General features: G+C 33.6%; 1 protein-coding gene across 3 annotated transcripts in view; it reads right to left on the reverse strand.

Moving 5' to 3' along the window:
- The window catches only part of FMN2 (formin 2), a 147,655-nt gene that overhangs the window by 45,708 nt on the left and 87,376 nt on the right, over window positions 1-14,571 (reverse strand). For all 3 annotated transcript variants that reach the window (XM_090135380.1, XM_090135379.1, XM_031592358.2), the window contains 5 exons: window positions 10,344-10,435; window positions 10,067-10,196; window positions 9,028-9,174; window positions 7,480-7,539; window positions 7,190-7,310 (listed from right to left, as the gene is read on the reverse strand). In XM_090135380.1, the coding sequence (XP_089991506.1) occupies window positions 7,190-7,310; window positions 7,480-7,539; window positions 9,028-9,174; window positions 10,067-10,196; window positions 10,344-10,435 (550 nt within the window). The remainder of the gene's footprint in view (window positions 1-7,189; window positions 7,311-7,479; window positions 7,540-9,027; window positions 9,175-10,066; window positions 10,197-10,343; window positions 10,436-14,571) is intronic.

Consider the following 14,571-nt stretch of genomic DNA (forward strand, 5'->3'; position numbering starts at 1 on the left):
ATGCTAAACTAAATATAAAAATGCAGTCACTGCCATTAGAGAAGCATTTCTAAGGTTGGAGAAGTCTGATTTTTAGAAAGGAACAGAACAGAAACTGTACCTTTGATAAATAGATATTACTGCTGATCAGTTTAGAGCCTGAATACAGAGATTCAGTTTTCCTTCTCTTTTATGATGTTTTCACTATTTTTAAAGATTGTGGAAAAAAAACCCCAATGTGTTGATAACTTAGCAAAGAAAACTTTTTAATTCCTTCTAAAAATATTACCACAAATAGCAAAAATACAAGCACGTTCCAAATGTTCCCTAACATTCTTCAAGGTTCTTAAACATTAGTCAATACATCTGAAATAAGGGAAGGAATTCAAAATGACCATGAATTTTCACACAGTAATGGCTAGAATGAAGCTGGAGAAATTATGTACTATTCTGCAAAATAAATAAATAAATAAAAATCTGATGGTGATATTTTTACTATTTTCTCCTGTTCAAAAATATGTGACAGAACTGAAAGATGCCCTAGAAACAGTCATAATTGTCCATTTAATATCACTTACACTTCATACCTTTTTCTGAAATATTCTTCACATAACAATTAAAACTTTTACTCTACCCCTCCAGATATCTCAGCTGATTTGGATGAAACATGTCTTATAAAAATTTTTGCTAAAAAAAAATCTTAAGCCTATACCCATGCCAATATCTGAAGCAGTCCTCTTCGAAAGTCTAGAAGAAAATACAAGGATATACCGTCCTTTGTGTTCAACTTGCTATGGCAAAGGAAAACATAATATATGTCAAAAGAAATGTCTGATCTTTAACCATTTGCATTCTGGAAGCCCTTCCAAAGTTCATTTGTTCATATAAGCGGGGTGGATGAAAGGAAGTGAAATTAATTATATCTTAGTTTTCCTAGTTTGCTTTTTATTTATTTCTACATGAAAGGACTAAAAAAAAATCAGTGATGTTTGGAAGAGCAGCAGTTCAGGTTTGTTTCTATTCTTGGATTGCAAATAATGTGTAAGTGACTTAAAGAAGAAAAAGCTTGTTCTTGCTTTGTAGGAAGATACCGTATGTAATATCTGATTAAAATTAAAAAAAGTGGAGGAAATGCTATGGCTGTTAAAATACTAATACCCATCCCATAATCTGCCAACTCTGAGACAGCTTGTGTTCAAAACTAACTCAACTGGATGCTTTCCTTATTAAAGAATTAACAGTCCTGTAAGCTTTAAGTTTGTTTTCCAGAGCACCAAGTTTGGAATCGCAGTCTCCCTGCACAACCTGTTTGTTAGAGTACTCATTTATCACGTCTTGCAATTTGTCACCAGAGTATAAAATCCCTTTACTTGGATCAAGTATTGTTATTCCTCAACTGTAACTAAAGGAATTTTAAAGTGCTCATCATATGAAAGGAACGTAAAATGCTGGACAGTTACCAGCATTTCTGCCCAAGTGCAGGAATACGATACTAAATAAATATGTCAGAAGTGTATTTAATAACTTCTAAGCAACGTGGACGTGAAACATGCATAAAAAATGTGAAAATGATAGAGTATTCCATATCTATTCCCCTTCCCCCAGCGTTACAGATAAACATATATCACTCCAACAAAGCAGATCACCTAAGCACCCCAGATATCAAAGGACTAGGCTGGCAAGGTAGATTTGCTGCAGTAAGTTCACAGAAGTTTTGTCTGAAACAAATGCTTATCTGTCTTTTGAGTTCTATCAAGTTCAGTCAAAACTTGCTCTATTACCATCTCTGTTCTCACAACTTCTGTTATTTTTCACCCTAGGAGATATGTAAGCAACAGAAAGACAGTGCTAGTATACATAGTTCCATTTAATTAAAGCAGATTTTAAATTTTAATATAATGCAAGAATGGAATGGCATATAAGAATCATGTAGACAGGCATAAAAGCCAAGCACTAAGTAAAAAATTATCACAAGAACTGGCATTGCCCAAACAGTAACAAAAATATATTTCTTTATACAGCAAAGGTTTCAGTTCTCTTGGCTACCCACTCTACATGCATTTACCTTATTTATACAGTCTGAAGACTTCAAATACTAAGCAGAGGTTGGTGTAGGCAGAAATATCTCTTTCTCAACCAGTTATTAACATACAAGCAACATTCAAAAAATGAACTGATGTTTGTCCAGGTATTCGGGCTAACCACACCTGAGATCACATATTTACCTATAAAAGTCCTACAGAATTCAGATGGATTTTTAAGACAGGACAGTTTACGATACTTGAGAGAACAAGCAGTGCTAAGACTTAAGAGACTATTGATTTTTAAGGATGTTTTGAAACTGTGTCCCTGATTTTCAGGGGTTGTGAGTACACAGAGTCCCACAGGACATTCACTGGAATCCAACTTATCTGAAAAGTATATAATAGCATAACCGCTATTTTCACAACTTCCTCAGTGATTTCTTAATTTTTTTTTTTGTTTTACAGCTGCAACCCGTGACTTTAAAAGACAGTTTAGACTTTATCAAAGGAGAACACTGGCCTCAACAAAAGAAATAGATGAATTCAGCCACAAGTACAGAAACAGCTTTTTTTTTTTTTTTTTTTTTTTAATTGTAAAGACACTAAGAACTGCTGAGTCTTCAAGGGATCCCATAGACAGCTCCTTGTTTGGAGTTTTAAGGACAGTAAAATATGACTCACAGATTGACTGAAAGCCTGGCTTTAGTTTACATCTGGTTTAGGTTTAGGAGTCTGCATGCTGCGTAGCTGCCACAATTAACCCCTTCAGTAATAGCTGAACAAACAGCTAGAATTTTTGGATGCAGACCGCTAATGAGTAGACAAAAGTAAAGATTTAATTTAGCTAAGACAATAACTGCTTCTGTAAAGGTAAATTAAAAAGATAACAGAAGGATATAGCTTGCAAGCATTAATGGAAGATTAGTGCATCAGTGGATGCAATCTCATTTTACAACGTAATCCATGGTCAACACAACTGTCAACATCTAAATGTTTAATAGGTTATTATGTGAACAAAAAATGGTAAGTAACCAAAGCATATCTACTACCTTATATCTCTCAGTCCCATCTTGACAATGCCCCAAATTCAGTTACAAGTCTTTCTGCTGCACAAAATGGAACTTTCATTTCTCTGATTGCCACAGCAGGTATTAGATTTGTGACTTCTATTGCTACACAGTTGAGCTGAATAGATCATTTCAGGTCGCAGTAAGTAGTATTGAAAAAATAGGGAACATGTACTTTTCCCAATTATTGTGGGACCCTTCTTGGAAGACACTCGTTAAAATATAAAGTGCTCTGTATCTGCTTAACAATTTATAAACACTTTGTCACGTTTATTTCAAACCAAAGAGAAATAGCAAGCCGTACTGCCTACCTTCTTATGGATGGAGACTTTTGAATGTCTTGTTAGCACTTACGGTAGAAAACAGAAGCTACAAAACTAATACCTAAATTATGAAAATATTACTCGTAATTAGTTTTCAGTCAATAAGCACTGACTGGCTCAATTTCATAGCATTATATGGTGTTATTCTTCTTTTCAACATTCTACTAGTCAGATTTATTTTCTGCCTGATATTGTTGCTAATTGCATTTTAGCTGAGTTTCAGTAAAAGTTTTGCAATAAATGACAATTGATGAATTGGATAATGATTTGCAAGAATAAACTATTGTATGTAAAGCTAAAATACTAAAAAGCAGCCAAAGAACAGCTTCTAAACAGTCCTAACTTATTGTAAGTGCTTCATGAATAACTCTCACTGCCATTCTAATGTCCTAGTTCTTTCCTAAACAAAATTATGTTCTGAAGAACTTTATGGGCCACAAATCCAGTATTTTGCTGAATCACAACTGTGCATCTGTATACTAGTACTGAATATACAACAGAGGTCCTAATCAGTAAGAGTCATGCAACATTCTTGTGACCCTGGATGCCCAACTTTCCTTTATGTGGTGAGTTGATTTAAGTCATGTGACAAGTGCTAAAGTTTCGTCCCTGGAATGACATAAGAAAAGAGTCATTGCTTGGCATGACTGCATCAAGGAACATTGCTGACAGCCAGGAGAGATCAAAAGCAGATCAAGTTGCTTAACAAACTATATGTCACTGAAGTTAAGAAGGCTAAAGTAAGAATCCTGGAGAGCTGTGAAATCTGGGGGCAACAGATGGAGCCAAACTCACTTGGTTTGTGAATGAAAAGCTTTACCTGTTCTTCGGTCTATTTCTTTACAGTAATCTACCATATTAACTTTAACTGTGGGGTGTTACCCACGGTTACCGGTTACCATTTTTTTTTTTTTTTTTTTTTTTACCTAAAATCAGCAACAAGGTCTGAACAATCTGCAAGTGTGATGTTGTATGATTAGAGTAACTTCTACACTATTTTAGATGACTTACAGCTTAGCTGAAATGTAAATTTCTGAATTATTTATCTTGGAACAGGTACACCTTGTGCCTTCTGAAAGTCTTCTGGACTTCCAGTTTGATTTGAAATCTCTGTGGAGATTTTACAAATTGAAAGGCATACAGTGTCCATTTTAAATTTTCATGAACAAGAGCTTCCACAGTCAAAAAATTTTGAACATCAAATTCTTTTTCTTCTTAAGAAAATCAGCATAACTCCTTTAATACAATCATAAGCCCTAGCTCTGAACCTGGAAACAGCATGACAAAGACAGATTTTTGCAGAATTATAAAGATGATTTACATCTATATGCCACTATGTATGTTACTGACATATCTATATAGAATAATATAGCATTTATAGACTGAACTATTTAATTACTGTTACATAGCAATTTTTCATAATAACTTTCCTCTAGCTTGTGGTGCTGCTTTATTTTTGTTGTTGTACTTATTTGTAATTTTATGAAGAGATCCTTCTGGGACTGCCTTCCCCCCATTTTTACTAAGTGTGATCTCACTGCACACAGTTTGCAGGGCATTTGAAACTAACATACTCTTAAACTGGTGATAGTGCCAGTAATGTTATATGCATACTTTCAGTGATTAAATACAAAACAAAAAGAAAAGCATGCAAACAACCAAAAAGAACAAGAAAATGTGAAATCCTCTCATAAAATATTCTTCCTAAACACAGACAAAAATAGGGTCACAGCTACAGCCCACATCTAACTGTAGAACTGGAATACAGTCATACGCATCTATTTCCCTCTCTAAGTTTGGTGACAATCAGTCTTTCTCAGAAATACTCAATACTCATTTTATTTTCAATGGCTTCAAAAAGAGAGGATCATATTTAGGATTCTGTCGTAATTTGTTCAGTATCTTAAGCTCTCTCAGTCATTTAATAAGACACTAGTTCCTCAAGTAGTAAACTTCCAGGTACACATTAGCAAAACTGGCAGTGTGCTTGAAATAAATGAAAAAGGAAAAGTTTGAAGACATTTTAGCCATTCAACTAAAATGTGCATTATTTTAAAAAGACCAGCATTTAATTTGTCTGTGCTGTCTCTCTGAGCCTATTACAACTAAGCAATTGGAATATGCAGAAGTTTTAGTGAATCCTTTTATAATCAGAGCTTTTTTTAAAGCAAATAATTTTTAATTCGAGGTGACACACTTCTTTGAAAAAGAGACAGCAAAAAGCATTTTGCATCACTCAGAGATGATAAGAAAGTGGTAAGATTTTTACTTCATATCCAGAATAGGATGCAGAAGAGGGCCAAAGCTATTTCCTAAAAACGCTTTTCCTAAAGGGAGCAGGGAGTCATGATGTCTGCATCTATTCTTCAGTTTCATTAACTAGCGAACAGAATGACAATGGAGATTCAAGCCTAAGGGCTAGGTCTGGAAGCACAGAAAGAATTTGCCTGAAGTCTTGTGGCAGAGTGAAGCGTGTAATTTCCATTTTTACAGAAAGCTGTCTTTGATCACTACACAGTGTAGATTTATTCCACAAGAGATTTATGTCTGTGTGCAAATTTCAACCTTGATCTAAAAATGTTTAAACCCTTGTCCATATAATTATACTTTTGGTGAACTTGTGAAGGATAACGTCTTTATCCCTAGAAGTTCTTAAATATGTGCCTGAATTCAAGTACCTTCCCTAAATCAAAGCTAAGCATCTTTCTCCTCTGTTTGGAAGCTCAGAGTTTGCCCCTCGTATAATTTGAAAGTTGCAAGAGCTATAGAAATAATTTTTCTTATGGCTGAACTGTGGGATTCTTCAGGGCAGCAGCTGGATGCTGCTTCAGTTTGCTCTTCAGTATCACAGTAAGTGATCTTGAAATAACTTTAAAAATGTATTTTAAATATTTAGAAGTAAAATTTAAAGAAAACATCCAAATTGAAAGTTTGATAAAGGCAAGAAGAGAAGGTCAGATTTTGTTCTGTAGCAGTACAAGGTTTTTGTTTTAATACAGACCCTTCCATTGTAGGTTATTCAGGGACTAATGATTTACTAAACCGTTCCATGCTCTCTAGTCTCCTGGCATTCAAAACCATTCAAAACAGTCAATAAAGATCTTTTCACTGTTTGATCTGCATCCATCTCTCCACAGTTTAGCATAATGGCATATACTTGCCTAGTCTGATGGAGACTTTTATCAAAAATATTGAATGTTGTGTATGTTGCTGGCTAATATTTTCAAACTCTTTATCTTATTTAACTTAGTGCTCAGTCCTCAGTGCTATTTTAAAAAGCGCTATATGTGTTCTTTAAAGAACTCTAGCAAATGTACTTTAATGTACTTTAAGAAGTTGATTTTTAAAAAATGTCATTCTACAAACATGAGAAAAAATACTTTCTTTGCATATGTCTTTAACAGCACTTTGGACCTAATTCTAAAATATTTTTGTCATCTTTATGGTCCAATGCTTTGACATTTTTTTCTTACGGTCGGTTCACACATGTGCACACATAACAGTGATTTTTTGGTTCTAGTTTTGAGACATAAGATTTTACCTAATTGGTTTGATGCTGTTTATTTTAGCAACTTCTTTGAGGTTGCAGAAAATAATGAATTATTATAATGAAGTTGATAAAATAATGGTCATCAAAAGAAAAAAAAACAAACAAATCAAGGAAACAAAAGCCCACCTGAGGAATCAAAGTATACACTACTTTTATATTGCCATAGAATTTCTCAAAGTGATAGAAAAAAGTAATCTCAGATATACATTGAAAACATATAATTAGCACTTAATCTAACTTCAGTACCTCGCAAATCTTTCTTCATTTTGCGGAGATCCTTTTGAAAGTCTTCGAACTTCAGCTGTGAAGCCTGAAAGAGATCCTGTGGCTCGGGAAGAGGAAAGATACATTGCTCTTTTCCAGCATCCTGACAACAACACAAATATGCAGTTACATAGTGCTCACTACATTTTTATTTAATAAAATATAACACAAAAATATGTGTGCATTTTCTTATCTTAGGCAGCATAAATGCAATTTTAGTAAGCTGATTCTTGAACTTGAGTTTAAAAAAAGCAAAATCTATCCTCACTCACCTCATCAAAATTACGCAAATAGTACGAGACAATATAAGATAGAAGACTTCTGCTGTTGTCCTGTGTAGAAGACAAAATAGTTGTTGTATTATTATTGTATATATGTATTAAGACATATGTATATATGTATTAAGACTCCCTTGGGAAATGTTCATTCAAGTCCCTTTTAGAGTCACACATAGAGTATTTTTTGTGGTTCTCTATTTTAGGCGGGGGAGGGAAGGAGGGAGAGAAAGAGGGGAAGGGGAAAGATTTCACTTAAAACACAAACAAGAAAGACAGCAAAAAAACCTATTAAACAATCATTAAAAACAGTAACAGAAAAATATTTTGTAACATTTGCATAAACCATTCCTGCTTTTAGAAATGTAGTTGATTGTAAACTGAATCTTTGCATTTGAAACTTCTGAACAAGGGAAAAGAGAAACTATACTGGTGTATACAGCTTACTTGGATAACATTCAGAACTTTTTGCTCATCTAACTGAATGTTAAATAAACAAACAGTTACTTTTCTAAAATAATTTTTGGATTTGTTGAGGAAACTACTTTCTTCTTAATTCCCATCTGTAATGGAACTTCAACAAGAAATCTTTGACTTGGAGAGGACTTCAGATAAAATTATGTTTTCAGGTGGAATAATATTTTATAAGAACTTTTCCGACTGAACAGCAGCAAGTGAACTTAAAATGTATTTTGAAATTGGAAGGTTAGTGGTCACAATATTTGGGTCACCAAATCAAATTTAATGTGCCTAACAATTCAACTAATTCTGAAACTGGTGATCTATCTAGAGTTCATAATAAAATCATAAGGTATTACTAAAGTAAGCTGCCTTAGATGTGCTGTACTAAAGCATCATTCACATCATTGCTCCCTTGTCTGTTCCTGCAGTAAGCCACACCAGAATGGAGTTCCTTTCTAAGAAAGTAGTTGACATGATAAAGCTAGCTTGCTCACGTTATCTAATACAACAGTTAAAGCATGTGTATTTAGGGAAACAAGCTCTTCTTTTTCTTCCTGAAGAGCAGAACTTGATAATCACGGAATCATAGAATTGTAGGTGCTGAAACTCCAGTTGAAACTCTGCTGAAAAAGGTTCTCTAGAGTAGGTTGTAAAGGATATTGAGTATCTCCAGAGGAGACTCCACAACTTCTTTGGGCAGTCTATTCTAGTACTCTGTAACCTTCACAGTAAAGAATTTTCTCATCATTTTTGTATAGAACTTCTCGCGTTCTAGTTTGTGCCCATGTCCCCTTTTTATGGGCACTTGAGGAGCCTGGCCCCACCCACTTAACACCCACCCTTTATAAGAATCTCCAAGATCAACAGTCCCACATCCTGTAGTCTTTCCTCATAAGGGAGATGCTCTAAGCTCCTGAATAATTCACTAGGCAAATTTTGGGCCAATTTAAAGACTTAAGAATTAAGAATTTCTTTTGATATGTCTTTCTAGATTACACACTGTTCATTTAAAAATGAAAGAAGAGTGATTTGTGGAAATATTTTAATATTTTAAGGCCAACAGGAAATCTCAAATCAACTTACGCTGCTCTTGACATCTTTCAGTTTTGGCAGGATATCTAGTCCAAACCCATCAGCCTGTCCTCGTGTTCTATTTCCACCATTCATGTAATTTCCAAAAGCAAGAACCAAACCTAAGACCTGCATAACTCCTGACCCATTTTTCAGTGTCTACAAAAGAGAAAAAGAGAAACAGATGTACACGAAGGTGTAGAATATCATTAATGGGTTGTGAATGGAAAATCTTATCTGCAAAACTGATATTAATTTAATATAATATGTATTTACTATTTAAATATAATATATATAGATTATATATAACATGAATATGATTTATGAATATGATTTTTATATATAGAAAACAGCATTATTATAAGAGGTGATCTTCTAGGAAAAAGGAAACAGTATTTCCTTAAATGGTGCTGGTGTGAATTATATATTTAATTTAGAAGAGGGTTTTGCAACAAATCCCTAAAACGCCTATTTGAAAACAAACAGAACTTAAAGAGTTAAAACAAAATATTAAAAATAGTTATGAAAGTACTGACAAAACTCGCATGTTAAAGCTATGTTGTTCTGCTTGTGGTGCTTCCCCTCCCCCCCCAGCCTCCTCCATGGGACTACCAAATTACAGGAATCTCTTCCAGCTAGAGATATCATTGCCTTCTCTCACTCATTTTATCATTGATATTATTGAGCTGCACACTTCCAAAAACCAAGCAAATATAAGGTGAATGGAACCTATATTCCTTTGGAAATGAATTACAAAGTTATTATAAAGAGGAAAGATTTTGCTTTGACAAACAGAAAAGGAGCATTCTCTTCCCATCATTGATATGCATTTATGGCAACAATATGATATAGTTCAGACCCAAAAGCTAATCTTAAAATTTGCTTTGATGTTGAATTACAATTATAAAATGTTCTATTCTGAAAGACTGCTATCCTTCAAATGTAATGAGTACTTGGAGTAAATAAAGAAAAAAATTTTGAAATATGAGTACAACTTAACAAGATTAAATATCAAAAATATAGCTCTAAGTCTTTATGGAACACAACCTACCTCACAGAGTTTCTGTAATAATTCAAGTTTGCGATGGATTGAACAAATGCTTTCTGAAAATGTTGACTGAAACAAGATGCAAAATACACGCTCTGAAAAGTTGGGAATTAGTGAGAGTTCATAGAGGAACCTGTAGAAATTAATGGAGAAAGAAATCACAGGTTTCAGAGTTTGTTTCGATTTATTTTTCTTTTAGATAATTTATAGCAAGTTTACAATAGCATGCAATTTTTTCTGAAGTGAATAAAACCATATTATTTTGTAAGTATGTTCTTACTGTTCTGGTTTATCCAAAGACTTAGCATTTTCTTTTTCCTTAGATGCCTTGCTGTGCTTTTCGATTTTTTCTAATTCATCTGATTGTGCTCTCTGGAATAAAAAAAAGTAATTAAAAAGTGTAACTTAAGTGTTACTTAAAAGCCTAGTCTAAAAACACAAATGGATATGCCCACGTCACTAATCTTGTTTATACATTTTTCTTTCCAGCATCTGCTTACAATGAAATTACTAAATCCACGGAGTGACTTTAAATAGAATTACATAAAATAGAAATGGAAAGAACTTTCTTATAATATTATTGGCTACTGACAAAATGCAAAATATCATTCAACCAGACATTGAGAAAATAGTATTCACCTCCACTTCCTATTCTTTGGCTGTTTATAAAGTCATTGGATCAAGAACTTTATTTTTGAGTTGTATTTTTCTTTCTGAAGCTCTTGAGTTGTGTTTGAACACAGTCTGGTCCTTAAATTGCTCAAATAATAACTACTACTTAAAAACAACAACAACAAAAAACAGACAACAAACAAAAATCAAGACCAGGCTGAATGTGGCTCTGGGCAGCCTGATTTAGTGTTTGGCAACCCTGTCTGTGACAGGGGGGTTGAAACTAGATGATCATTATGGTCCTTTTCAACCCATTCTATGATTCTATAAAATAAAATGAAAATATGTTTGTATTTTTATTGCAACTAAAACTTTATTTTGTACTTGGAAAAAGCCATAGAACAACAACAATTAGTTGAACTATCAAACATGAGAACTACTGTGTGTGTATATATGTATGTAATAAAGCATTAATTTTTTTTTTTAATCTTAATGAGTCTATATTAATGACTGTAAGCAATTATACGTGAACTGACTAGTTCCTTGGAGGACTCTGTGGTATGCTGTATTATCTGTTCTTCAGTATTCTGATCAAAACAAAGAGAGCTTCACTTCTTTTCCTGTTCCATACAGGAACAAATCAAACAGCATGGAAAGGAATAAAAGTGGAACGGAAACTTCTTCTAACTCTTCTTTTAACATTTGTGTTTGTTTTCAAAATAGATTCAAATTAAGTATCTGTGCAATAGTGAAGGAAAAAGCAGCAAATATATATACATTCATTTCTCTAGGAAAACACTACATACATTTTTGAACTTCACCCCAGAACTCAACAGGATACAGAAAACAACATTCTAACTACTTAATGCCAAAGCACTAGGAATGGATCTACATTCTGTCGTTCAAGATTTTGCACAACTAATGGAAGAGTAAGGAAACTACCAAAGATCATACTGCCATAGCTCCATCAGCAATTTGAAACTAGAAAGTCAGGTTCAAACAGTTCTTCTGAGGTTGTTAAACATCTTGTGTGGAAAAGGGAAAATACTCTTGTGAAATCAAAACACGAAGAGAGATAGAAGAGTCAGAACAAAACGAAGAGTTTCTCTAATCAACTGAAATGACTGCAAGGCTATCTGTCTCAAATACTACATATCCTAGTATGTACCCAGGGTTCCTGTTAATATTCTTCAAGTTTCATCTTCTTTAATGTAGCCTATTCTATTCTATAAGTGCTCTAATAGTATTGGAATAGTAATATTGCTACCAACTTTTTCACCTCAGCAGCAAACTTTTTTTCCCCAACACTATGATATTATAATGGTAGCAGTATCTGTTTCACAGAATTATAACATAGTTAAGGTGTGAAGTAAGCTCTGGAGATCATCAAGTCCAACATTCTGGCACAAAGCAGAGGCAGCTAAAGCAGGTTCTCAATACTGCATCCAATTGGATTTGGGCTAACTCCAGAACTCCTACCCCAGCATTTGATCAAACTCACAGTAAACAAAACAAAGGGAAGGGTAGGACTAAGAAAACTTTTTTTCTTTTTTTTACCCACAGAGTAAACACTTGAAATTATGAGTGAACTTGTGGTAGATAACTTTTTTTCCCCCTCCCTTAATCACTTGTTACGTTCTCTTACATATTAGTAAATATGATTTATCTATCAGTCTTCTTCAGATTAAGAAAATTCAAGGAATTAAGAAACCTTCATTTGCCAGAGGCACCGTAGCATTTGACTTCTACACATTAAGAATTCTAGCATGTTCAGTGTTGTTTGCACTCAAAAATTAAGTTCTTTTGAATCTGATTCCACTTATTTAACAGCAGAACTGAAAAGATTTACTCTAAAAGGACATATGGTGCAAAACAGTATCTGGAGAAACACATACTGATTATCATGTTTACAGAATAACCTAAAAAAAAAGGGGAAAAGATTATTGCCACAAAAGGCTTATCTTCTAAAAATAGGTAACTGATTATAAAAAAGTAAATATTGATCTTTTACCAAAATGGCATTCTAAGATTTTGCTGTTATAAAAATCTGATGTAGAGAGATTTGCTTACAAAAATCTATGGAAAGTCAACAACTAATTCTTTGCTATTAAAGAAATGAGTGGTTTCCTTCCTTCTCAGAGGCCTCACATAGTTCTGTAGGAGTGATTGTAATCGTCAGAATCAATCCTGAATCACAAAGCCTACTAACAGACTGAACAGTCTCCAAAACTGAGAGTATATGAAAGGTGACCACAATCAGTACTGGATGACTAAATCGGGTAGGATACATTTATCTTTATCAGAAATGATAGAAATGTACTATCAGTATGGCATGACTAAATCAGGTATGATACATTTATCCTTATAATTCCACAGGGATCTTCTTTTCTAACTGTGTTTTATTAATGTTGACAAAAAGGAAATATTAGACATTCCCTGTCACAGGGTGCAGAGATGAGAGGTGGAAATCAGATGCGAGAAAAGCATCCTTAATGAATAAACTAAAACCATGATTGTGTATTAAAAATTACTTCTGTTTTATGAATTTAAGTATAAAATTATCACTTAAGGTATTTCAATATCTATTAACTTAAATACTTATTGCTAAATTACTTGAACTATCTAAGTTGTGGTTTTCAAAAAAATATCCAAAACAGTGTGAATATATACTTTTTGTACAATATTTATGTTCTATTAAAAAAATAATATATACACACATATGCATGCATATATATTTGGATTTAAAATGAAATGTAAAAAAAGGGAATAACAAATAGCATTGTACCATACTACAGCTGGTTACTAAAACATTGCATTAGTCTCAAGCTGTTAAGTTTTATAGATAGGAAAACTAAGGACAGGACCTCAGGAATAAAAATTGTCAACTGTAAGATCACATATTTCTCAAAGTATCATCCTCTTGCTCAAGCAAAATAAGAACTTCTGTTATCCCTGACAGTTATAACTCCCACTTGTCTTTTAAACTGCGGGGGACAGAATCTACCACCCTCTCCAACTGCCTGTTTCATCATTTTTGCTACATTGCTATTCTCATCCCTGGAACACTTTCCCTGATAGTTTTCCACGCTGCAGTTTAAGCACGTGGCCTGCTCCAAAGAAGGCAGGAAAAAAGCTTCAACCAAACATATTTGTTTTATTCCAAAAAATTCTACTTAATTCAGATTTTGCCTGGTAAATTATGGCCTAGGTTTAAAATTACTGTTTTCTTCTGATCTCTTATTAGTCCACATTTCATTCATCAAAATAAATTACTTAAAGCTATTTCTGTCATGTTTGATGGCATTGAATATGAAAACATTTCTATATAATATACATTAATACATCATATGCCAAAATAAAAATATGGCATAGTTACAAAATCTTACCAGAATGAAAAGTAGCTACTATCAATGTATTCTTTCATTTAACATAGAACTCCTGTGATCTACTGTGAAAGCATACTTTTTGAAGCAGCTTTTCACACAGCCCTTCAAAGTGCCACTTCAGCTTATCTTCCGCAGGCTTTTCTAGAACATCCTATAAAACACTGCCAAAGGCATATCTAAAATTGAGATACATAGCATTAACTTTGTTTTTCCCCTCCACTTCCACTTCCTCTTCCTGTCCTCCACTCTCTAGCTCCCAACGCCCCCAATACCTGCAATACTACTGCAGTACAAACTGAGATTGGTTTGGTGTTATTCACTCTTTAAAAAATCATAATGCCTGTTACACAACTCATTTGATTGAATATAAATGCAGGTAGTTTATTTACTCACTTTGGTATTTTTCTACTAATTTAACTGACAGACCCATAAGTGACTTACAACAAACATATGTATATTACCAAGCAAATCAGAGAATGTTGGGAATACATGAATACGTACATTATCACG

The sequence above is a fragment of the Phasianus colchicus genome, chromosome 2 (assembly GCF_987193195.1).
Source record: "Phasianus colchicus chromosome 2, bPhaCol1.hap1.1, whole genome shotgun sequence".
Classification (NCBI taxonomy): domain Eukaryota; kingdom Metazoa; phylum Chordata; class Aves; order Galliformes; family Phasianidae; genus Phasianus; species Phasianus colchicus.